Raw genomic sequence first — 26,372 nt, 5'->3', positions numbered from 1 at the left:
AGTGAATTGCCAGAAATCACATTATTTCGTTTTAAAAGTACATTTATATGTACAAATAGAAACGCATGTACGTCGTACCTACACGCTATTCTCGATCATGTAGAGACAAATGATAATGCATAATGCAAAATAACAAGTGAATGATAATAAATGTAACTAATTGGAGCTACTTATTAAATGACTTAATTGTGATCCGTCATAACATAGGAATGTTGAACAAAAATGCAAAGGTAAATAAATGAAATGCGCATCCTACTGTGGAAAAAAACTAGTAATTTTAAATTGCAATAAGCGGTACTAAATGATCATCTAAAGTACAACTAGGCTGTACTCGCTTTTTGTCGAACGATGATAGTTCAATCAAATAATAGACATTTACCTGATATAGCTAACCTTATTTTACGCCAAATTCTATGAATCCTTCGACGACGCCAAATTCTATGAATCCTTCGACGACGCCAAATTCTATGAATCCTTTGACGACTCCTCGAGGGAGCTTCAGCTTGTCTCACCGCGGGAGCTCTCTCGTATCCCTTGTGTCTGACCACAGGCATTTATCTACTACCTCTGAACGCAGTTAGATGACTGTCTGACCAAGAAATTCCGTTACTACTGCCGAGCTCCCGTGTAATTGGTTCCAAATAATTTGTCGCTGTTATACTCATAATATGTACAGTCTCTTAGAATAGGTACAATGAATGTATAATCTCTTCGAATTATACGTTCGCCACATTTGCATTATTCAAAATAAAATGCTCCAAGAAATACATTTTGCTAATGCTTCAGAAATATATTTTGCACATTGTATTTATATGTATACATATATTACATATTTTTATTACATTTTTCGCTATCAATTTATACAGTTACAGGTTTTATTTTAGATATTTAAAACTGGTAAATTGAAGTGCATAATAAGAAACATTCATTCATTGATGTGAAATAAATTTTGTTATTAGCACTTTTGTACGCGTCACATTTCAAGAATTCTCGCCGTTTTTGTTTATATATTTCGCCGAGTTTGAATAATTTTAGGCTTGAATTTTACTTAAAAACTTTATATTCCAATCGTCATTCCATTTCCCAAACCTCCCAAACCACCTTCCAAACCTCCCAAACCACCTCCCTCAGCGCTTCCCGTACCACCTCCGAACATATGCATCAAACCTCCTAATAAACCTCCCAAACCACTCGCACCACCTCCGAACATACTTGTCATCATGCCTAATCCATGACTCGCCATACACATAAACATTTTAAGCATCGTACCAAATGCACTCCCCATCGAACTAAAAAGCTTTCGGGCTATACACATGCCAGCATTGATCATTCCACTCATCACTGCAAACGGACAAATTCTCAGTCCTATGGCCTTAGATAGGTTTTTTATAATCGGTGCATTCGTCATCCGCTGTACTTGTTGCGTGGCGTGTTCCATTACGTGCTCTATGTCTACTTTGTTAATCCGCTGTACTAGTTTCATGCCATCTTCGATTATCTGCTTTATGTCTGCATTTTGAATCTCTGTCTTTTCCGATGCTGCAAAAGTGTCGAAATTGCATCAATCGCATATGATTACAGTTTAAAATTATGATTAATAATCTAGTATATTGTATGTGGAATTTCCGATCCGAAAAGATCTTTAGTTTTCTACATATCGAAATATGATTAAAGTTCTCTTTCCTAAAAATTTCTCTTTCAAAGCGAGTATAAGAACAATTGTTAACGCAAAATGTATTATACAATTCTTGACAGGAACATAAACTTACAATTTTCCAATTTTAAATGCATTTTTGTACAAGTTGAAAGTACAAGACAAGGCATAAAATCACAGCTTTTATTCGCAATTAAATATGTAGCAAAACATCATAATAATATTTTAGTAACTGTGCTAATGTTTTATTATTATAATTGCTTTATTTTGTGTCTTGTTCAGATTAATTTGCACAGTATGTATAATTGGATTGCGAGAGAAAATTCTCGAAGAATGTTGTACATGATAATTATTCTCTTTTTTTCAACTTACCAGCTTGAACATAGATTACAGCAAGTACCAAGATTAACAGTAAATTTTTGTACGCCATATTTCTAACGAGTGTTGCTAACAGTATGAACACTAGTGCAACGTATTCTAATGTGACCTATGTCGCTTATTCGAGCGTATTTATAGGAACGCCGGTAATTAAAATACAAAATAATTAGTCGTATTAATACTTATTAGCACTTATCACTTCCGTATATGTGACGTATTTTTGTTCACGTACATACGTACGTCAACCCATTTTATGCAAAAATATGTTTTTGGAAGTGTAATTTCACAATAGTATTCTACAAATAAAATTCTCAATCCTGTAAAGCAATTTCATGAATTTGCGGAGGAAGATTGAAAATTAATAGTTTAAACGCACGATGGATTGAAATAGAATAATTTTTAATTTTCTTGTAGACCTATATTTCTTCAGACCTATATTTCATGTAGATTATGTAGAAAAACATTTCAAGCTTCTTTTAACTAGAACTTCTAATTCTGCTCATTAAACCAGTACAATGGTTGTAATAATAATGATTTTATTAAAAATTTCTAATGAATTATTTCTAAATATCAATAAAAGATGTGACAAAATTTTTTCCTTTGTATATGTATAATATTTTCTTTAATAATTTCATCGCAAAAATAATGCAAGGCGCGTTATGAATATAAATAAATTTTATCGAAATTATTATTCTTATTTCAACTTTTATTTGAAAGTCAAGGAATGTCAAAATTAATTGTTACATGCGTAACATTATTCAATGTCGTTCCTGGTTCACTCTTATCAATTACCTTGTCGCAAATATCATACTGCATTGTGTAATTTTTTACTCTTACTTGTCAATGATAGATAAAAAAGAATGCGAAGGACGTGCTCTATTAAGCAGTAACGTTTTTATTTGCACATGCCACATTACATCATGTTACTACTTCTTGAGAACATGTTGAAAACGAGTATAAATTGTATAAAGATGAAGAAAATGCGGTCTAGAAATTTTTGATTTGTTCGTTTCGGATATTTTTTATCGCTTTTTTTTCATTTATTTGAAACGTGGTTTATTCAAATTATTTAATTAATCTTGAAGATTGCGGAAAGAACCATGCTTGTGACTTTCAGAATCTCAGCGCAATCCACTTATGAAACTTTTTGTACATACAACTCATATATAAAATATACTTTAAACTTGATATAAGTTGATCGAGAACTTTAGTAGCTCTTTCTAAACTTTTTAATAATTTTCTTCAAAAATTGCAAACGACAGGAGTCACCAATCTAATTTTCAGCGCCATTTTAAACTCGGAAGTGAGGATCGATCGGACCAATTCGTTTTTCTTATCGACATCGCTAGCTTCCGTTTGTCCGATAAGCTCGAATAAACAAGTTTGTTTTTCATAAAAATTTTTGTGAAAATTATTCCGGAATAGATAAGATGTAAAAAAAAAATTTGCAGTCAGAGACATATAATTAGATAACAAAGTAATTCTTTATTAATCTCCATTATCAATTGCATAATCGTTTTATTTCCAGAATCAATTTTTACAAATTTGTTCTGCCGAAAGACTTGTTTTACATGTATTATTATATACATATATTATTTTTTTATTATTTAAGTGAACTTTGCAAAGAATTCATTTTTCTATAATAATAAATCCCGAAAACAATCTGTAACAATGATGAAATACGAAGATTTTTTTCATTGATCAGTGCATACAGGAAAGAATGATTTTGCTATAGTATCTAAAAATTTAGCTAGATCCGAAAAGCTACAGATCTGAAAATAATTTTATTGAATTATAAAAATAATCATGAAAGACATTTAAGCGTGATGCTACAGAGGCTGCAAAAAGTTTAGACATTCTAGCAATCAATTTGTATGTCTCATATAATTATTTTGATGGTCCAACAAAATTATTTTCCAATCTAGCTAAGTTTTTAGAAACTTTATCAAAACCGTCTTTTCCGTGTAGAAGAGGAGAAATTGAGAAAGTCGAGATATATCTCGAAATCCATAATACTGGCATCTCGCCAGGAGACATGGCGCCGTAGCGCGTTCCATGTAGGAACTTATTCCTTCTCAGTGTAAAACTTGTTTATTTTTAATATGAGATATTCTCAATAACTGCACCTTCGATGCTACGTCAAAATATAACCCACTTTATAAATTGAATAAGAGATAAACCAAAGATTTATTTGCGAAATGCTTTTTGTTATTAATTATTTAATTGGCAATATATTTCTCCGATAATTGCTTTTATTAAAAAAGAAAAAAAAATGTTTGTAGGAGCAGATGCCGAGTGGATTCGTGAAAAATAGTTTCGTATAACGTTTCCACATATTTGTACAGCAGATGCAAACAATTCGGATACAAATCGTTTTCACGCAAAACGTGAAAACCGCCGCGAACGTAGAATGCAGTTGACTCTGATTGCATTCGATTACGCATAACACAGCCCGAGGAGCGGGAAAAAAAAACGCTACAGGTGCATGTTGCACATATTTATGCCTTCCTCTTATGCAGATGTCAGCTGCTTTTATTATTACGAGTGATCTGTCGCGGCTGTTGTATAGTATTAGATGATCGTCACTTATCGTCTATGTATTTCACTCTCATATGTAGTATGTATTGCAGACTGCATAAAAACGCATGCACCATATCGACGAACGGTCTCGATGGATGTAACCGTTATTAAAAGGAAAATACCGCTTGTGTTTTTGACATCATTGTATGCAAAATAGAGTGTGTTTGACAGTAATAAGCTTCGTGACAATAATATGTTAACGCATATCATAAAAGGTTTCATTACGCATATTCACCACCAAACGTACTGCATTTTGCATGTGGAATGATTATGTTATGTAATATGAAAAAAAAAAATGCTAAAATTGCACAGATCGGCATCCTTGCATATTTTCGTGAGTGCGTTCATCCCTCATCTCGCATTTACATATGTCGGATGCTAGGAGAAAGGGGAAAGTATAAATTGGCGTGTCGAGTGAGAAACGTTCGTATCTAGTTGCACTTCAAAAGCGAATCGCATTCTTCTTCTTATTGCGCAGCGCAGATCGTGATATCATTATTTAAATAAATGATATGAATTTGGGTGCATTAGAGAGCTTTCAGTTTGTTAATCTCTAATCAAGATAATGGAATTCTTAACGAGTATACTCTCTTTAATAACAAAAACATAGAATGCACATTGAAAATCTAAATATTTTAGATGTGAATTACGTCATACAACAAACATTCTTTTTATCTTATAAATTTTCTTCCAGATGCTTTCACGTCATTTTAATATCTCTGTTTCGGTTTATTATTAGTTTTCGGTATCATCGCATTTGACATTCATACGATTATGCAGTTGCACTTCTCATGGTTTATTTATTGCTTGATATTTTTATCGAAACGTTCATTGCGAACTGTTCTGTTTAATAATGTCGATAAAACGGAATGATTTGTTGACAAGTCGTCTAAAGTATCGGGTTTATTAATTATCGCGAATAACCGACCGCGAATGTCGCTGGTGACATTAACTGTCAAAAATCAATGCCGACACAGTTTCTATCTGTAAAAAAAAATGAAGAACCGCAAGGACTTGCCAAGTAGGTCGATCGCATAACGTACCATCATTGAATGAAGGGCGCGCAATCTTATCGCCAATTTGCGTTTCTTATTTTGTTGGAGAAAAAAATATTTCGCTTGCCGCGATCGTTAATACGAGCGCACGCAGGGTCCAACACTTGATTTACGATCCTTCGGGACGCGTTCGGTGTAATTTGTTTAAACGTCGATAAAGGTGTTTACTTTACCCACGTGTACATCTAGATCTCGCCTTTTGCTTTGTTTGGCTCCGGTATTTCGGTACAGGAATGCGAGCCGTATCGTATTGCGTCGTTTTGACGAACCATTAGTCGAACAAGTGGCGTCCGCTTTCGATCGAAGAAGAATGTCTGACAGGTGCGGAGAAAAGTTCACGGAAAATAAACTGCGTCCGCTTCGCTGAAGCAAGAAATTATTTTCCCTGTCGCGTGCGAGAGGCCGGATGTTACCACTCGCTCATTGATGGTTTGAAATTGATGCTGACCATTCGCTAGGTGACTGCGCGATAACTCGCAAGATCGTAAAAAGAATGACAGCTGAATGACTTTGAGCACAATAAATTTGGCTATAAATCTCTCCAAATATAATCCATCGGAAAAGAAGACTCGCTCTTTGCACCTCGTTAATGTCTTTTCAAGTGAAATTTTTTGATCCTCGAAACATCCCCTATAAGATCTTACTGTCCGTTATTTGCTTGGCGATTCTTGTATACGGATTTCCAATCCTGCGATTTCCAATCCTGCAGACGCGAGAGAGTGCGTTGAAATTATTTTAGATAACCAAGCCAAGCCATCAGTTTTTAGACATCATTATCATAAAAGACTTTTAGACCAGAGATAACGGGAGCGACAAATACGCGGTAAATGACGTAAATGTTACTTGACGTATACTCGAGTAGGAGAAGCTTTCGTGGGTAGATAGATACAAGCGTGACACGCTCATCCCGGAAACAGATCACTGTGATTATCTTTATGGTACATCGATTTATTGCCGTCATCTGTGTTTTCCGTGCGAACGCCGCGGGTCAAACGTACACTTTAAAGCTTCGGTGTTGTAAGCGGACGCTCATGACACACTCGCGACCCTGGGGCGCGACTATCGTCGTATTAAATATCGTCTGCGAGATGCATTATCGATTCCATTATCGGATAGAGATCAAGCAATGCTAATTAATCGTTATCGTATAATTTATACATGTATGTCGCGTTCTTTGTCTTACAGACATAATATATTTTTATATGCACCAAGTGTGAAAATTAAATTGCATTCTAATGAGTTATATTGTCCTGATACTGCAAAAAAACAAAATAATTACGTTCTTGCAGATGTTTTGCCTTTACATTTTAATCGCTTATTTATTTGACCAGCTAATTACGACAAATTTTTACAATCAGCTACTTTTACAAAATTTTTGATATAATAAGAATTTATTTTTTCCTGTCTAGCAAAACTATCTTTCGATAAGCTTTATAAAAGTGGAAAAGGCGCATTGTACGGAGATACTCATTTTTGTTGCATGATACTAATTAATGTAAGATAATATGATCACGCTCCGTCTTGTCTTTGGAAACCGCGTTCGTAGACTGTTTGTCTCCACTGCATGATTCATAGCTTTACCATGTCATGGATGAATTAATTATTGTCCGCAAAGTGGCGTGAAACGATGTCAGGTATGCGAGAACACGCAAATATGCAAATATAGTAAGATGAAGTAGTAAATGTGTTCTTTTCGATGTTATACAAAAATCAGTTTTTTTATAATTTGAAATTTGTCACATTATTCTTATTTTTATATTCTATTCTGTTTAAATAAATTTAAAGGTAATAAATTTAAATAAATCGAAAAATAAATATCTATTTGTTCAAAATGAAGAAAATATATATACTTATAAGCAGTATATTAAATATACTGTAGAGCAATTTATAAAAGACTTAGAGCCCACAAATAAAATATGTAGTAAATTGCGTCCATGTGGTATATATGTAGATTTAAAAAAAAAAATCAGAGAGGCTGTAACAGAAAATTACGAAAGCGACTTATTCTTGGTATCATGTAGGTAAGACTAATCAATGACCTGTACTTACGCTTCGTTGATTAATTTTATTACTTGCGCCAGTAATAAAGGAGGGTCTTTTGAGAGATGTTCTAGTAACGCAGATACAGCAGATGGTTATTAATCGTTTCTCGTAAACAGTCCCAACGATGTGTGTGGATACACACATGGACGAAGAAAACATGGCGCGTAGGACGTAAATAGAAAAATCGATCGACCCATTCTTTGCGAGTAACGAATTCCATCTTCATTTGTATGAATTGCTTGTTATTTTTACTATTTGCCCCATTTATTTTTCCACAATATTATTTTTTCATTATTGTCTATCTATCCTTTCTTTCTTACACAATAATTCTAAATCTTCAATTTTCTTCGTTCCTTTGTCTATCCGTAATACTATTTTCATCTATTTTATTACTGTCTTTTTCTATTCGATAAAATCGTCTTTAAAATGCCAAACGGTATTGTAAGTCACGTTATCAAGGTAACATCGCACGTTCTGATGGAAAGGAGCCGTCTTTTTTTATTCGTGCTCTTCCTTTTTTATTATTACGCGCACGTGCCTAAATCGACGAGATTATAAAAAGCCGTCCGATTTTATTACACGTATCAACAGTCGTATACACTCGTTATCGAATTTCAAATGATCTATTTCACACTGATTTTGTCTCGTTGCACCGAATGTAAATCCGGAGCGTATTCACACATACCGGACGAATTGAGTTTATTTCAATAGGATTGCGTAACGATGCGCGAATTGTTTTAGACATCAATGGGAAAAATCACTCAATATTCTTTTTTTCCAATAAAGTGTCTCTCGCGTATTCCCACAGAAAAGATGAAAATTTATTTTTTTTTTTTACAGTGTCGGTTTTTAATTTACTTTCGAAGCGCGATCGATTGCACATTATTCGCGAAAGCGTGTAAATTCCATTATAGAAAAAAAAATCAATAATTTTAAATGGCAGTAAACGGTATTTGAACGATCATTTCAAGCATTAAGCTCAACCTTTGTGAAACAATGATACTTCTATCGAATAATACATTACTTGATGTAACTACGTTTATGTAACCTTATTTCTATAGCTTTAAAATCTAGTCTCCTTCGACGAGACAGGGAGCTTTTGCTTGTCTTATCTCAGGAATTCATCCCTTGTATCTAACCAAGAGAATTTATCTATTGAACACAGTTAGACGTTTGACTTAAAAGAGTTTATTACCGCCGAGCTCTCGTGTAATTGATTTCAAATAATTTGTTGTTATTATATTTATAATATGTATAATCGCTTGCTATACATATATTAAGAATCCTTTGAATAATTTTAAGAACGTAGTCTTTATTTAAAAAAATTTTTTCCCAGTATCACTTATATGATTTTCTAAACCATGTACGCCCTCGGGTAAACTAGATATTATATCAGGTATATTACGTATAATATTACCAATTAGATCATATATAAATCACCACTAATTATTTTGCCAGTTATATACTTTGGATATGTTAATCAACATGTGTGCATTATACGGTTTAATATATATATATATATATATATATATATGTGTGCATTATACGGTTTAATATATATATATATATATAATACTTCTCCGAGACATAATAATTTAAATTTTTTCCTCATCAAGCACACTAAAATCTTCCTAATTACCATCAGTTTCTTGGGACATAATCGAGTGTTTCAAAAGTGATGGAAAAGAGACTTGAAAGAACTTTTATGAATGATGTATTCAATATACAATCCATCATCTGTTTTGTTCTATTGTACTATGCCTGCGAAAAGCTCTACAGTCTTTTCTCCACTGCAGTTCTGTAGTTTCGTGCATTTGCGGCAAAAGAATGAAAATTAATTGTTTACGATGGAAAATAGGGTAAGGATTTTTAATTCTCGTCAGATTTATATTTTATTATACATATATGGAAGTAGACGCCTTTCAATCTATCTTCCTTTTTTTTTTAGCTAAAAGACTTTTAATTCTGCTTATTGAATATTTATGGGAAAGTAGGTATACATGTCGCACAAGAAACAGCCATATCTAGTTGCACTTTAAAAGTGACTTAATAGTATAAATATAACTATTAACAAAAGACACCGAAACGTACAATTAATTGGCTTCAACATATTACCATTATTTCGATAAGAGTTATTTTCAGTCGCCCTTTATTCATGTATGCAGTACAGCTTGGCATTTAATGGAAACTGCGTTCCAATTCAGAATATAATGGCACGTGAAAAGATACACGTGGAGAGAGGCGTCTATAGTTAATGCCGATGTAACCATTGTCCACACACGCGCGCGTGGAAGGATATATTTCGATGCCGCCAGCTGCAGGAGTAATCCGAGTCCCGCCGAGCTTTTCAATTAATAAATACACATTTAATAATGCAATAATATCATTCACACTTGTAAACAACTAATAGCTGTTAATGATTGATCGACTGATTTCGCACAGAAAATATAAAGCGTGAAATTTAATCATTTTATGATTCATCGGACAGTACGACAGAATACGTTGAAAGATAAGAAGAGTAATGGATGAAAGAAAGGGATAAAAATTAAGCCAGACGAAAAATTGCATGTTTCTACCAAATTAATGTGATGCACAGTGATATAATTTTTACTACATTCAATAGATATTGAACATGATGATTATCGCGCGAACGTGCCATGTTGATTATCACGTTAAAATTTTACGCTGATTTTTAATATTTTTATCTAAATTATTCCGGATTTACATGATTATTCGTGGATTAATAATTCTGTAATGTTACAAACAAAACTTGGATACATAAATGATTCGACGCATGGTTGCTTCATTTATGTGTCTTCGTGAACGAGATAGTTTGTGTCGAATCATCTTTCCCGGCAGTTTCCGTCAGCATCGTTGTCGTTATTGTATGCGTCATAACTTGTTACTGTACCTGTGTGCACGTGATAGCCCTTATCTCTCGACTGGTGGTTGTTGCTCTGAGACTGCGTGTCATTCCCGCGATGGTCCACGATTAATTTATGATGGTATTATTACTCCGAATCCATTGCGGGAAGAAGCCATCTGCTCGAGCCGTTAACAAGATCGCGCAGTTACGTTCTCGAAATAGTCAAGATCTGTTTAGATCTCGAATTCTCGTACATCCAACGGTGCATATTTTATGCAGGAAGTTGTTTGCACTCCGAAAGTAATTTCCTCCATTACGATAAGTGTTCGGACTAAGTATCTGCGAATCTTTTGTCACAGTCTGTCTAATAAGAACGTGATTGGCATAATTTTTGTTTAGAAAAAATTAGATGAAAAATTCTGTTAGAAGAACAAATGGTGTGACTCTCTCTACGACGCGTTTTATTTTTTAATAAAATATCATTTATTAACTGACCATTATAAAAGAAAAACCAAATTTATTGAGTGTCGTGTATGTAAAACGATTTAAAGCCATGTTTTTCTTCACACACCTGAAAGGACTAAAAATATCGCGCAAAATGAATTCCGTAGAAAACGTGGGCGTAAAACTAAAGCTTTCTGAAAAAAAATATAAAAGTTGAAATAGTTGGTTTGACAGATTCGTTCTATAGACATTTTTATTTTAATATTATAAATTTAGTAGAAAATATTTTTTGGATATGCTAAGATGACGAGAGGACGACTTACTAATGTAAAAGCGTCGTAATACCAAAGTTCAGTCGTATTTTTTTTTCTAAGTGCAGTAGTATAGCTTTAATTGTACAATTTCCACGCGCTGCGACATTACGGAAAATTTATTCCGATTGATAATCACGTGACAATTTTTGTTTTTTATCAGGACAAGGCTGAAGTAAGCTGCAATTATTGCGAAATAAAAATTTTGTCGTCGCACGTGGAGCTTGACTGCACTTGTCAACATATAAATATATCTAATTTTCTTATATCTAAATTGCTCGCCATTGTCTAGCGTTTATAATTATTTTGTGTTAAATTGATCAAATGACGTAAAAGTTATTAATCATACAGTGTGACTCATACTTTTCTGACGTCAATATTATTCTGAAAATTTATTTACACAATTTTTTTATAAATTTTTTTCTACTTTGCAAGAGATTAGAATAATTTTTATATTAATAGTATTTTAATATAAAAAATCTTATTAAATGTTATTTTATGTATAAATTATTAAAATTTTAATAACAAAAATTGTACTAAACTTGAATTAGCATTTGAATGAAAATTTACGGTAGCACTGCAGGATTAATACCTCTTGCCTCGATTAACAACTCTTGCTTCGTTAAATTAAATCCTATATATATTAAAATATATTTTCTCCTAAGCGTAATAGGATAGCTCTGTAGTTGCACAACTTTCTCGTGCTGCAACGTCATAGTTATAGAAAATTCATTCTTGTATTCCTGGCAATTTTTATTTTTTATCAGAACAAGGCTGAAAAGCTGCAATAATTTCGATATGCAAAAAAACGCAAAAATTATCTTGTTTTATGTGAAGCTTGACTACAATTAGCAACATATAATGAGTACATTTAATAATTTTGCAGTATGTGAAATAGTAGTAGACAAGAACGTAAAAGCTTTTTCCTATAAGAGAAACAATAGTAATACATGTGATTATCGATCAAGGCTGTATAATTGATTACGATTGATAACTGGCACATTTATATGAAATCTTTTTCTTCAACGATGAGACGCTGATGGAAGTTTAAAATTAATATTGGAAAATGTAACGTAAAGGATTTATCGTAAAAAGAGTAGAGGCATCTTCATTAATAGCTGCGAGTGAATTAATTGCTTCTTTTGCATAAAAAAAATATGGGAAAATTATTAAAGCTTCACAAAAGTATAGTCTCACGCGAAATCCGTTATTAGGGAATAACAACGTACGAGTTATTTATATTTGGTTATTTATATTTTATCACGTGAAAATGGGCTTATCGAACGATTTCCCGTGTACGCTCAACGTGACTTTTCGCGACGCTATTGCCGGTCGAAACGTCAGGAACATTACGTGATCGTAATACGTCAGATACATCGCAATCCGATCATATTTATGAACCTCGTGATGCTTGTTCGGTGATTGTACACAATAAGTAGTCGATATCCACGCGGCACGTGTCCGCCTCGTGAGCAGCTGCTAGTAGAACAATAATAGAGATGTACGGACACTTCATTTCTCGATGCTCCCTTTATATCAGCTTCTTTCCACGCGCCAAGTGTACATACATAGTGCTACCAGAGAGGCAGATCGAGTATAACTTTTAATAAAAAAAGAACTCAGAAAATCAATAAATTGTTATTCGCGGCAAATGATTTTACTGCGCTGTACCGTCTACCGGAAGTATCTCGTGGCGAGTGCATAGTTGCGTCTGACAGAACAAAATAGCGTGTGCATATATTCAATTGTGCAACTCATTTGGAATTACTCCGTTTGCTTGTAATAAAAAAGTAAACTAGAAAAAGCCGGTAATCTGTAGCACGACGAGAGCGAAAAAAGTGCGAGAGGAATTATCCGAGGTACGCAAGAACGTCGTAACGTTCGCGACAATGGGCAGACGCAGTGTGCGTGTGAGTTCATCGTGATTGTCTTATGAATTTTATAATAGTCGTAGCGTTATTCGGAATCGCATAGACATCACTTTCGAGGGCTGTTAACGTCGGCGATTCGCTTATCGCGCGAGACACGGCGCCAGAGAGAACGAAATGATTTTTGTCAATAGTTACGTAACGTCCGTGAAAAAAGGCCTCCTTGAGAACGGGAGGTCGCGGGTATAATAATCATTGCATCCTCGAACTTTCGCGTACCTCTGTGCAGAGACACGACAAAATATTGGAATACGTCCATAAATAGATCGTAAGTCCTTTTCATACAATAATACTTATCGACATTCCTCCAATAATTGTCAACATAATCCATAACTGTTGTGCGCATTGAAAAAAATTTATAAGCGCTGTAGATAGAGACCTCTATCGGAAATATAAGTAAGATAAATATATCTCGCAAAATATAAGCTGATATTTCATAAATCATTAATACCGTATCTTTTGAGTATCTTTTGTGTCGGCAAAATTTATTATTATATTTGCATGCAATTTGCATGCGCGTCAGCAAGCAAGCGAAAATCGGACACTGAGGGAAGGGGGGAGAAGATGTCAAGTTTGAGGTAGGAATGTCGGATATAGGAAATAAATTCGCGTCTTTACGGACGCTTTCAGTGCGCTCTCTCGTCGCGGGATTATTGAGATCAATGGATACATTTCAAGGAGAAATTAGAAATCGAGGAAGACTTACACTACGCGATGATGAAGATTGGCCGATGTTCAATCTTCTTTATAATTTCCGCTTGACAAGAACCGATATTTTTCGGAAAATTAATCATTAACAGAAGACGTATCTTCTTACTTCCTCTCTTATGCTAAAAGATATATATGGTATATATATTAGCCCATTGAGTATGCTGAAGATTAATCGTATAATGTACTGCTGCTCTTTGAATTTTATTTTAAATATGTGTTATACAGCTGAAGCTACTTCAAGATTTTTATGTAACTGATCTTGGCGTCAAAGACGAAAGGACATTTTTCTAATGGGTCGGAAAATTGAAACGTCTACGTTTTACGACGTAATAGGATATCTGAGAATGATGTGTCAAAAGCAGAAAATTTATCCTAAAAAGAATATACTATACTGTACAAGTTTTATTTCTCGAGAGACTACGTCTTATTTTATATATATATATCTTATGTCTCGAGAGAATATCGTTATCAATAAAATATGACATTGACACTCATTAACTTAACAATTCTTTAGTCAACTGTTTCTCAATCTATTGCAGATGCGAAATCAATTTAATCTAGTTTTATATAAGTCTTAATTATGTTGCATTACATTTAGAGTGTTGTACGTACATATAGAAGTACGTTAAATATATATAGAAGTACGAATTAAATAATAACATCGAAATCTATAATTATTTTTTTGTATGATTTATGTGTCATTCGATAGTATCATTTTAATAATTAAGATTAATGAAAATAAAACGTGAAATTAATGCTGCTAATTCTCTACACAGTTAGAAAATTTATGTTAATTTAACACAAGGTAAATATGTGGAAAGTAATGTAAATATTATGTAAAGAATTAAAACGCAAAAAAAATACAACTTGGAAACAAATTATCGAAACATATTTCGACAATAAAATTGATAATTTATAATATGTACATTTTATTCATTTATTTTAGAATTAATGTTTTAAATGAATGTTTCAATTATGTTATGATGTTTGTTCATTTACCCATAAATTGTATTAGTTTTACACTAATAAATGTTGAATGTCAATCTAACATAAAATATTTAAATGACATAATCGCATTATGTTAAATTAACACACGGGTATGTACATATTACAAATTCAACACAAAAATTTCAACAGGATTTTGACATAAATACAAATAGTTTTCTAATGTGTAGGTCGTCAAGCGCGAATGAATCTCAAATTAAAATATTATACGTCGACGATAGAGCGGTTCTAGCGGTAACCAGATAGGAGAGCGTAAAAATAAGTGAAATAGTTCATTACCGTGACCTTCTTCCATCCGTTAGAAGGAGGAACTGGGCTATTTCTGACAGCCCACATGCATCGGCTGTGCAACGATCGATAATCCGGTCGCTCCTCGTGGGACATTCATGTTTTTCGTCACTGAGGCGTTAGGTGCATCGATCGTACCTCCCTAGTTATAGGACATGTTGTTTGTTTGCGCGCTAAACCGCGAATGCATGCGTGTGGCGAGCACGAGGCGAGAGCAAGGCGAGCACATAATGTGGGAGGCATTATTGCCGCTTGCGAAACTGTCACTTTCGCGCGGTCACTCCGCATCAAGTGGGCGAGCGTGCCTGCGAGGCACTATTTTTAATATCCCTCTCGAGTTCGTTGTAACGTACATGGAGAGACGACTGCCGCATTTCTGGCATGACGAGGGCGACCGTCGTTTCCGCGAAAATAATTAGTCGAGTTTTTCAAGATACACGGAGTTCAACGTATTCTTGGATTTTTCCTTCCTACGAGCGAGAAGAATGTATATTCTTGTTCTGGAAAATTTAGAGGCTATATAGCGACTTTCGTGTATTTGCATTTCTGTTGCGCATATTTTTATGAAATAGAACCAGCACGGCGTGATACGTTAATAATGATAAGTAGGTTCGACTAGTTTTTTGAAAGCCATTCTTTTTTCCGTTTTGCTCTTCACGAAGAAATGTAGGTAAGAAATTCTACGTGTATAAAAAAAAAGTCGTTCGGTTCTTGGACTCGTCGAAATCGCAAGAAATTCAATTTGATCCCATTTCATCGCTAGACTAAACGCAGCTGTGATATAAAAAAAAAAAAGAAAAGGTGTTCGTTCATTGCATAGACTTTGCAGTCCAATCAAGCGGCAAGACGCGAGCGATCTTAGCGAATCTAGACTCGTATAAATCTTTATGCGCGAACTATGACGTTCTTCCGGTCTCTTCCCTAAACTCTTTCGCGAATAGTCCAAACAAACTTTACGGAATCGCGAATGTCCGAGAAACGTGTGTTCGTGATAAAAGCGTAATACGGGCATCTATATCTTTAGCATATTACGCAGTACTGCTCCGTGAAAGATAACAACTTCCAGGTACAAAGATGAATTGATAAGTATGCTCCTCATTGATAACAACATAATAATATAAGCAAGCACGTGTATGTCGCAATACTCAAAAATTATTACCTCGCATACACCGGAAAGTACACCGCATACCGAAGTGTCAAGTAAACGCAAGAAATTACGTGTCCGCGCTTTTACGATAGGCTAATTAAATATTCGTCACTGAGTGATTTGCGAATTTCAATCGCGGAAAAGAATGACGTGGCATGCTTAACAACACCTTTTGGCGTCGTCAAACACTGATCGCGTCATATAATAACCCTGTTAACCATCTACAGTGACGAACGCTGTGTGACTTTGTCATCGCCAATTGCTTGACTTAATATAAGCACGCGAGAAAAATTTTAGATCAGTGCGAACAGATTTTATCGCTCTTTGATGAAACGAACTCGACAAAAAGAAAAAAATACGCAGCAAAATTGGATGGTGAAGATAGCAGTCCTTGACGGTCCAACGAATGACGTACACATCGTATCACGTAGTTCTATTTATTAATTAATAATTATCGGCGCAACTCATGCACACGGCGAAATATCGTATTTTTTAACGAGTTACGCAATCAGAGGTTGTCATCCGCAAAGAGTTCGTTACTAATATATATATATTTTTCTTGTTTTGCTTCTTTTTGTTTATTTTATTATTAATTTCTACTAATCGAACGTCGATGTTTACAAAGACCGAAAATACAAGGTTTTTCACGAGAGGAAGAAAAATCAGTTACATTTGAAATTTATAAACCGGAGATATTTTTTATTTTAAAAAGTTTCTCTCCTTTTTTTCGACGAGCAAAAACATTTCTCGAGTTACAATCCTAGAATTTAACGGAAGAAGAAAATGGCTTTCGATACGTAATTCTTTTCTAAGTAAAACTTTGGTTCGCGAAATACAGGTGACGTTCTTAGATAAATGGTGGGCTACGTTCTCCGCCTCGGATTCGTCGTAAGTCCAAATTTATCTCACGGACTCATTGTTAGCGATCTCCGAGAAGTAGAACAAGCATTTGAGGGCGATTCAAAGTGATGCGACATGCATTTAAATGAACGCAAATGGAATTTGCAATCCCCGCTGCCGCAACCAATTACGAACTTTTTTCTACGTTCTCTCGTCATTAATTCGATGAAACGGGCTTTCTTATCGTCGTGATAAGAAGTTACGAATTTGGCACGTATCAATTGGCACACGTCGATCGACGCGTTTGTCTATTGATAGTTTCTTTGAGCTTCTTACGCTAAACTATATTGACTATAATTGCTCTGCAACAAGGGATTATTGTGCAAGGGGGAATAATGATATTAAGATATAAATTAGGAGAATTAGATATTACTTTCGCGAAACTAGCTCCTCTTTGTAATCTACGCAGCATTCAGGAATTTCCCAGTAACGAGAGGGTCTTTGAGAGCCCACACGTGGAGTACTTGAGGTCCTCTGTGTAGTATGAATGTATTATATCCACTTCCACCAGTACACAGAGTTCAGGTGGACGAGGCTCTGTTTCTAGTTTCGCTAAATCTAAATATGTTCAAAGGAATTTATGCATTTCATGGAAATAGCGACTCCAAAATCGCAAAAATATATATTAGAGAAGAAATTAAAATGTGTATATAATAAATCTAAAAATTCTTCTAAACTATACAAAATCTTAACGCAAATCTAATTACACCAGATCAACAGAGCTCTTCGCTGTTGTCAAAATTTCGAGAATATCAGACTTCGTTACATCAGCCAGATACCTATTTTAAAAGAACTGTGAAACCTTTAAGCCTTGTGTGCACAATGCTAGAAATCTCTCCGAGATCTCAGATGGAGACGGAATTGTGCAATCGCTTGAATTAATTGATTGAATTTTTTAAATGCGATTGATCAAGTCTTGAACATGAAACTTTAAGTCAGTTACCTGAAATCCTTAGATTCTGTTCGTCCTGATTAAAACCTCCACATTTTTACATCTACACATTCAGAGAAAAGTTATATTTAAATTGATGAAATCTTTTTTCTTCAACTTGGCTCTTTTTCAAGGAGAAATGAAAGTATCTTTGAGGAAAATGAAAATTTATTCGATTTCAAGAAATGATGTTATTAGTCTTTTTTCAAAGTAAATAAATTATTATTTTAATTTAAATTATTTTTTAAATTTAAACAAATAGTTTTTTAATTCCAAGAAAAATTCGTAACAAAAATGTAAAGAAATAACTTGGTTGTTTTGAACCATTTAAAAAAACGGATTTACGTTACACAATCAAATCATTTCTTTAATTTAAAATAAAATTTAATAAAAAAGAGCAACCAAGAAATTTTTTTACATCAAAAATTCTTTAATCCATAGCAATGCACACATTTCTTTGATTCGGTCAAATATTTTTTTAATCGAAAAAACTTTTCTCTGGATGTAAGGCAAGCGCTAAATATGCATTCGGCCGTTGGAGAAAGCGATGATTTTTCAAGTGTAAAAAATGCAATGATTTCAGGTAACTTTGATAAGCAAATTTTCTTATTGTGCGTAGATAAGATTGCAATCTAGAAACAGGCAACGAAAAAGAAAAGAACCACTAAAGCGCAATTAACTTCGACTATTGTCGCGACAAGACGCGTTAGATCTCTTTAGAATTTACATCCATTCGCGTGCGAGATAAATACAGGAGCAGTGCGAGCATCATATAGTATCGCACATGTACATGTGTCAACTCGCTTCGATGCATTCCGTTTCACGATCCCCCACTACGCTGAAGTAGAGCGAAGGGAGAGACAGACAAATAAAGAGACGGAGATAGAGAGGGAGACGGCTGCACGCACGAGACGTACGAGACGTGAAAAAGAAGGAAGAGTGGAACGAACAGAGACAGAGATAGCCAGCTGCCGCCGAGATAAAAGGCCTGGTCGTTGCGATTCAGGCACGTAGACCACGCTCAGCAGTCGGCTCGGCAGCAGCCGTAGTGCCGCTCGCAGGCGCCTACGAGTGAGTGGTGAATTTGTCTGTGAATCAAAAGCGAAAAGTGCCGGTCCGTGACTACTCTCCGATCCGTCACGCTCCGAATAGGTCGCCGGTCGTCGAACTCGCGCCTCCGGGTGTCCGGAACTGGAGCAGTTCGCCGATAGTTCGCGACACGTGTAATCCTTCCACGCGAAGAGGATCTGAGAAATTTCTCCATTTGTTTTTCGATCGCGTGGAGTTGGGATCCGATAACTACGCGTTGAAAAGTTAGTGCGCCTTTTCTCATAGTCACGCGGAAAATCCGAGGACTCTCTTTCCGTCCGGAGTTTTCCTCGGCGAGGGAACTCTTTCAGGCGTGTGCTGTGCAAGTCGCAGGCCGCAGGTACGAGACAGACCGCTACCATGACAAGCGGCGAGGTGGAAACAGGCAAAATGGACGAGTCCGCTAGGTATTTCAATTACCTGAGGACTCTGGCGGATCTCACGGCCTTGGCTAGCATCGTGGCGGTGCAGGTAATTTGAGGATTATGCTTGAATCTCGCCTAATCGGGTTGACGTATCCCAGCTGATGTTGCCTTCTCTTTTCCAAGGGATTAAACCCGGTGTACATATCCTGGATGAAAAATGAAAAATTTCTCCATCAACTTCAATGATAACGCGTCAGTCTCATCAACTCCGATTAATTAAAAAAAAAAAAAAAGAAAAAAATGAACTGCCAACTGCGAAACTTGAAACTGATCATCCCTGACCTAATTTCATTATATTTTATATAAATAAATTTTGATTTGCAGAAAATGGATAAAGAAAACAAAATAATATGGTCAGTTTTGCAGTTGGCAGTTCATAAATTTAATTGATTGATTTTGAATTAATCGGAGTTGAGGAGAGAAAAAAACTTTCACTTTTTACGTTTCCGCCTTCGGAAAAAAGTGATGGATGCCCTAGTTTATTCCGGAAATACGCAGCGATACAGACAATGCGGCGTTTCTACTTACAGTTTATAGGATTTTGATTGAGAATTTTGATTAAGAATTAAGAACAAATATAAACAAAGCTATAAAATAATGGAAAAGGTCAGAAAAGCCAATTTCCGAAGCTGAAATCAAATTGCGTTTATTGATGATTAAATTGATCGCAGAAATCAAAATAGCATACTGATTTGACGCGTTCTTAGCGAATCACAGCTTTTAACAAGGAGATTGATTGATTAAAAGACAGGAATGTAGTTTGAGAAAGTTTCAAGAAAAAACGCAATATGTTAATGTATACGATATCTATGATATCCGACTTTATCAACATGGATTCGTGCTAGAACTCACGTGAGCAGCAGATGGCCACGGTAAATCGAGCAAATAAAAAAGCGGGACGATTTCGAAAGACGGACGATCGATCGCCCGAGGACGTTCGTTTACTGCCGTTGTCGCGACGGAGGTTAATGCATGGTGGGTGGAATCACCATCCAGTGACGCATCTTCATCTGAATCATCTGACCTGATTTTCTAAATTACTGAACAATAGTGCGAAGAACGATGGGATGCGTATTGCGCAATAGCAGGTATACACTCATTGTCCAATTATAGATCGTGATATCGCTGGTGTTTTCTGTAATTAGTTATCAAACCTGTCAATACTTTGAAAATAGCTTTATCGTTATTTATTCGAAAGAAGATTTTCTGCGAAAAGTGGATTGAAAAGACTCTTGAGATACGCTATTATTATCTCGGATGTTAAATCGGCGATGCGATCTCGATTGCAAATTAAACGATTAACAAGCGGTTCAACGCGAAATCCGTTCGCGTGGAAAGCGCAGTAGTCCCGCTTATCTCCGAACGGAGATATATCGGCGAGGGCTGATCGATCAAGTTGTTTCTCAAGAATCGACCTTTGAGCTTCGCCTAAGAGTCTGATATCGGTGCAAGACGCTGTAAACTCGGAACAGATTGCGCCGTATTTATTAAGAGATCTCTCAACAAAAAAAATCCCGCAGCTGGAGTTGCTTAACGCGAATAGACTGATAAAACGTACGCGCGGTAATGATTATCCGCGAATGAACATGCGGACAGATTGTACGGTCGCCAAACTCGAGATATTGGCAGATAAGGAGGGCATATCGCGGGGTCAAGCGTTCCCGCTGAATTTAATAATGCTAACTCACGCGCGCGTCATAATAATGAGACGGCCGAGCAGACGGCTTGTGGTTTTATCCCCGTCGCGCGAGAACACGTCGAGAAAAACGATTTCCGTGATTTTCTCAACATTACGTCCGTACGCATTTTATAACGGTTGCGAGTCACCAATAGCCGGATGAAAGTATTAAAGTATGCGCCTCTTATATAAGTACCTTTGACGTAACGCGCTCGCGCCCCGCCGGACGTACCAACCAATGTTTCTGGCGAGTTAATGGCTGTCCCATTTTCGTAACGTAGCAAAGGTTTATCTTTTATCTGGCTTTGTGGCTCTATGAGAGCCTAGCTCGCGGGGAAAAGTTTTACGATTGCCTGAGAGTTTAGAGGGCAGGTGAGAAAGAGCTGTTTATACTGACTAATAGGAAACCATCGGGATGTCCAGATAATAATGAGTAATGATAGTGAGAAATAAGATTAGCGCGTACAGCTCGGCGAAATTTCGAAAGTAGAAAAATGAATCGCGCGGGACGGCACGATTACCACGAGCGATTAATAAAAGCCGTGCGCGTCAGACAGTAAGGTGCGACAGCGTGAACTTGACCTTCTGCGACATTTCAATGAAAGTTCAATGATAATTATAGAAAAAAGGTGACTCGCAAATAGACGCAGCGACGTTGCCGTTAGTCCGGCTAATCCATCTGGATTGTATAGGATTTGAGAGAAGCGCAATTGCAACGTTTTATATCCGTAAATACTTTCTCGTGGAAATCGTTTTCTTTAATAACGTCGTTAAATAGTTCTGCCTTGCAAAATTGTTTAATCAAACTTAATTGTTAATCTTTTATCCTTATTTGTCCGATTATCATCGTGCCAGTTAACTGCTTGTGAAAAATACTATTACACTCACGAAGAAACTGTGAGATGTTATTAAAAGGCCAATATTGTACACTTAGCCCCGATAGTTTTTAGACGGCGAGTCTAACTGTATTTTTCCATAAGGGATATTACATCTGTTTTTTGACGTCACTTTCAATGATACCTGTGAAGGTTGCGTTAATCTTATTTTCGCGTGAAACAAACAAGACTTAATTACGAACTTGTCAGATTTAGGAGTCTGGAAGCAGACATTTATACCTAGCTCCACGCGATCTCCAAATGCTTCTCACAAATTCTCGTTAATGCGTTAGTCGAACCGTAAGGCAACAGATGTCTTGTTACGTTACTTTCAAAACGCGAGAGAAAGAGAGAGACGGCGTCTCGTTAGAGTATAATGTACTAGAAATTATCGCGGAAGGAGATATATAGTCTGTAAATAGTGTTGAATTTATGGCGGCTTTTGTTCCTTCGCGAAATCTCGACGTGACTACCCGAAACGAGATTGCGCGAGCTGTTAGTTTCGCGCTGTAACGCACGCATCGCGACACGCCGCTCCGTCGTTAAACCGGGCTTCGATTTTCGTCGGATTCGTCGCACCTAGAAAATCCCATTGTGTACCCAAATGAGAAGTGTATTAGCCCGTGTCAGTCCATATTGAACGGGAAAAGGGAGAAGGGTGGCAGACGCCGATTGTGCGCCGATTTTATTATTCGCCTACGTTCACGCGATCGCATGCGTTTTACCCGAGTTTTTGCCGAATCGACCCACTTAAGCCTCTCGAAATCCCCCCCTTATCTTTATGGTCTTACTGTCTTGCACCGTGGCAGCACGTCACGTTCGAATACGCAACGCAATAAACGCCATGCCGATATTTTACAAGAGCGCAAACAACTTTGCTCCTTCGAACAATAATAATCACGCCCCCCTCTGAGGTTTCTCGACGAATCGTTTTCGTCGGGCAAAGCGATAGATAGGATAGGAACGACCCGAGATCGATAACGAGCAGATTTATTTAAAAAGCCCTATGATATTGAATTTTTGCTAAAATTACGAATGTAAAATTGAGGGAATGAATATTAAAATGCAATCGGCCAGGAATCTCCGTGTCAACCTGGCACGCCTCTTTTATGTTCTTGTCTCTTGGCCCTTGCAATTTCTCCATTTTTCTCTTGTATTTTCGTCACTCGAAGATGCATTCTCCGCGAGACGAAATTATTTGAATTACCGTACGTCAAACGGTAACTATGTTAGACAAGAGAAATAATTGCCGCAGGCGGTTTGATAAAAGGTAATGCAGGTGCTATCTATACCTCCTTATCGCTCGTTCCTTCTCGTCTAGCGTATGTAATAAGCGCAAGCTGCAGGCGCACGATAATTACATTAGTTGTTCCGATAAATGCGAGGCGTCTATCTATTTTCATCAAAAGGGGGTTACGTCAAAACGTTAAAGTTCAGCGAGTGCAACGGTAAAGTTCAAAATAGGAGAGGAGAGACTCGACAGAGTGAATGACGAGCGTGGAAAAATCTGTAAAATCGTCCGAGGCAGCCTCCGTAAATTCTCTCTACAAAATCAACAGTTGCCATGCGAATTTCTCGCGTAAACGCGAGCGGATCGACGTGACGCGCGACGGCACGAGGCGCGCGCGTGCCTAAACACATTGGACCGAAAGGTCCGTTTGATCAGCGTGTTATCCGATAATCCGCCCCGCGGGTCGTTACTCCGGCGGTATATATTTGCGCAACTACATATATTTGCATTTATCTACCGACCGGCTGGATGCGCACACGTTCGCCGCACGTCTGTGCAAAGATGATATACGCGATGATAGTGGCGCTGATAAGAGAGGGAAGCGCAAATGACGGAGGTTCGGCTTTGTTTGCCCCGTGTGAGCCTCCGCACGACGGCGTGCGTATGTCCCCAACGACGTTTTCGACGGACGATGTACACAGGAACGACGTAAATATTCACGTGACGAGATAAGGGTTGAGAATCGCGCACACGCGAGAATGAGAGAAGGCTCTCGTGGGAGGAGAGGATTCACCGGTTTCCCTCCCGAGGTTTCCGTCGTACATTTCTGTGATCCGGATTTCTCGTCTCCCTTCTTCCGCCTGCCTAGCTTTCGAGAGCTTAGCCCTCGCCGTTATCCCTTCTTCCACAAAAATCGTAAATCCGGGAAAATGACTTTCTTCCTATCGCCCTGGCAAATGTATATCTGGAGTTGGTTTAGCAGAAGGGACACGCCGATAGATTCTGCCCCCTCTCAGGTAATTTAACCGAAACGGCGTTTACTAAAACCTTACGTAGGGTAAAATATCTGAATTACGTGTGAATGAAAAGTGATTTTGCAGAAAGGATCATTTGTGGATACAATTAATAGACTGTTGTACGCTATCGCGATAATTTATCGATTCTTGGAACACAGACGCAAAGTGTTATACCCACAACTACTCTCCTAAATCGCTCTCCTAATGTTCGGCTTTTATCTTTTTGTTACAGTTCAAGAGAATGCTGAACAAGGAGCTATCGCATTTCTCGGAGTCGTCCAAGTCTGGGAATCAGATCTCGGAATACATCTGCAGCACCTTCCTCGGTAAGTCGAATGCGATTCTTTTTTTCTTATCGCAATTATTATCGTGAGAATAAAGCGATGTAAATTATAAGTTGGTGCACGCGGCGAACAGGAGATGACGTACATCGTTCCCTCCTCCCCTCCCCTCCTCTTCAAGGAAAAGACTGCGTTTTCGCGAATACCAGAGAAAACGAAGGGAAAGAAATTCGCGAGACTGCGTCTAACGAGGCCACCGCCGGAAGCAAGTTTATGGGCGCAATAAAACGAGCGCTCTTACGCATTAAAAGCCCTTGAAAGAGCCGTAGCCGGTATCGCGTCGTGACCATTCATTCTGGTTAGCTCGCTTTGTCCGAACGAACGATCGGTGTCGCGCAAGGTTTATAATCGACGAGTCGCGCCCTCGATTCCTTTGTATTCGAAAGAACGCGTCCTTCCGCAGGACGAATGTAAAAGATGATTTCTCGGCGCTATACGCCGCGTCGAAAATCGCTATATCCCGACTGCAGCTTTTAGCGGAGCAACCCCAGCGCTCGCGGCGCATCTCCGCAAAATTCGATTTACGACACGCTGATTTCGTTACATAATTTCCTAACGAGTTTCGCTCGATCGAAATCGGATTATCGAAAGTCGGGCGAAATATTTTTTTTTTTTTTTTTTAAGATTGTAGCATAGTGGCGGGAGAGGAGATTGAGAGGACGCGCTCGGGCGAGATGCGAACGATGCTGTTGTCCAAACGCGTAATCTTACTCGCGCGTCAGCGCCTTTCACCTCGCTCTCGTGTCAATGCCGCTTAATTAACACGGTAGCACGTTTATTCACGTCTTTCCTTTTCTCTGCTCGCTCAGACAAGCAGCAGGAGCTGGATTTGCCGTCTTTGCGAATCGAAGATGCGGTCGCCGCGGCGGGAAGCGTGGATGCACGAGCGGCGAAGAAGAAGGACCGCGTGCAAAGGGGCCCCGCCGCTATGTCGCACATCAGCGGCGTGAAACGGCCGTTGACACACACCAACAGCTTCACCGGGGAACGTGTGCCGTTGCACGGGGTGGAAACGCCGCACGAGGAGGAGCTCGGCAAGGTAAGCCCTTTGACTTTTAACTTTTCGCAACGCGCACCGCCAACGAGATAACGCCAGCGGCACACTCGCAGCTGGGTTCCCCGAATCATAAATCGCGGATCGGGAGAACTCGAAACATAAACGGACTCTCGTTTCGGAAAGATAAAAAATGAAGTTAATGGCCGCGAAAATACACATTACACGAGAACAATATCGTAATTATATCAAAAAGTCGTTGTTGCAGCATTTCGCTGCAACGTTATGACGCTCTTCACTGGAATCCGCACTTAAAACGTTAAAAAAAAGAAAAATAACTTCTTGTACACGCGTAAAGAAAGAGAAAGAGAGAAATAAAAATTTACAAAGTTTCACAATTCAAATAACTTGCGCAATAAGAATTATTTGCTCTTACATAAACGCGGAGATAAAAGTGGAATAAATTTCGCTTCGATTGATAT

The 26,372-nt window shown here is 37.2% G+C and overlaps 2 protein-coding genes across 19 annotated transcripts in view; one reads left to right on the top strand and one right to left on the bottom strand.

Annotated features, from left to right (window-relative positions):
- LOC105197141 (cAMP-specific 3',5'-cyclic phosphodiesterase) overlaps nt 1-26,372 on the top strand; it is a 340,602-nt gene that overhangs the window by 305,513 nt on the left and 8,717 nt on the right. For 17 of the 18 annotated variants that reach the window (XM_026135766.2, XM_039458084.1, XM_026135773.2 and 14 more), the window contains 2 exons: nt 24,788-24,881; nt 25,706-25,935. In XM_026135766.2, the coding sequence (XP_025991551.1) occupies nt 24,788-24,881; nt 25,706-25,935 (324 nt within the window). Of the gene's footprint in view, nt 1-18,693; nt 19,802-24,787; nt 24,882-25,705; nt 25,936-26,372 lie in introns of those variants that run through there. The other variant, XM_026135775.2, reaches the window with a different exon arrangement.
- LOC105197140 (keratin, type I cytoskeletal 14) lies at nt 766-2,181 on the bottom strand. Its single transcript, XM_011163378.3, has 2 exons — nt 2,027-2,181; nt 766-1,539 (listed from the first exon to the last, which is right to left on the bottom strand). Exons 1-2 carry the CDS (start codon nt 2,082-2,084, stop codon nt 1,058-1,060), a joined length of 540 nt encoding a protein of 179 aa, XP_011161680.1. The 5' UTR covers nt 2,085-2,181; the 3' UTR covers nt 766-1,057.

The sequence above is a fragment of the Solenopsis invicta genome, chromosome 15 (genome assembly GCF_016802725.1).
Source record: "Solenopsis invicta isolate M01_SB chromosome 15, UNIL_Sinv_3.0, whole genome shotgun sequence".
Taxonomy (NCBI): Eukaryota; Metazoa; Arthropoda; class Insecta; order Hymenoptera; family Formicidae; genus Solenopsis; species Solenopsis invicta.
This window is presented reverse-complemented; position numbering and strand designations above follow the sequence as displayed.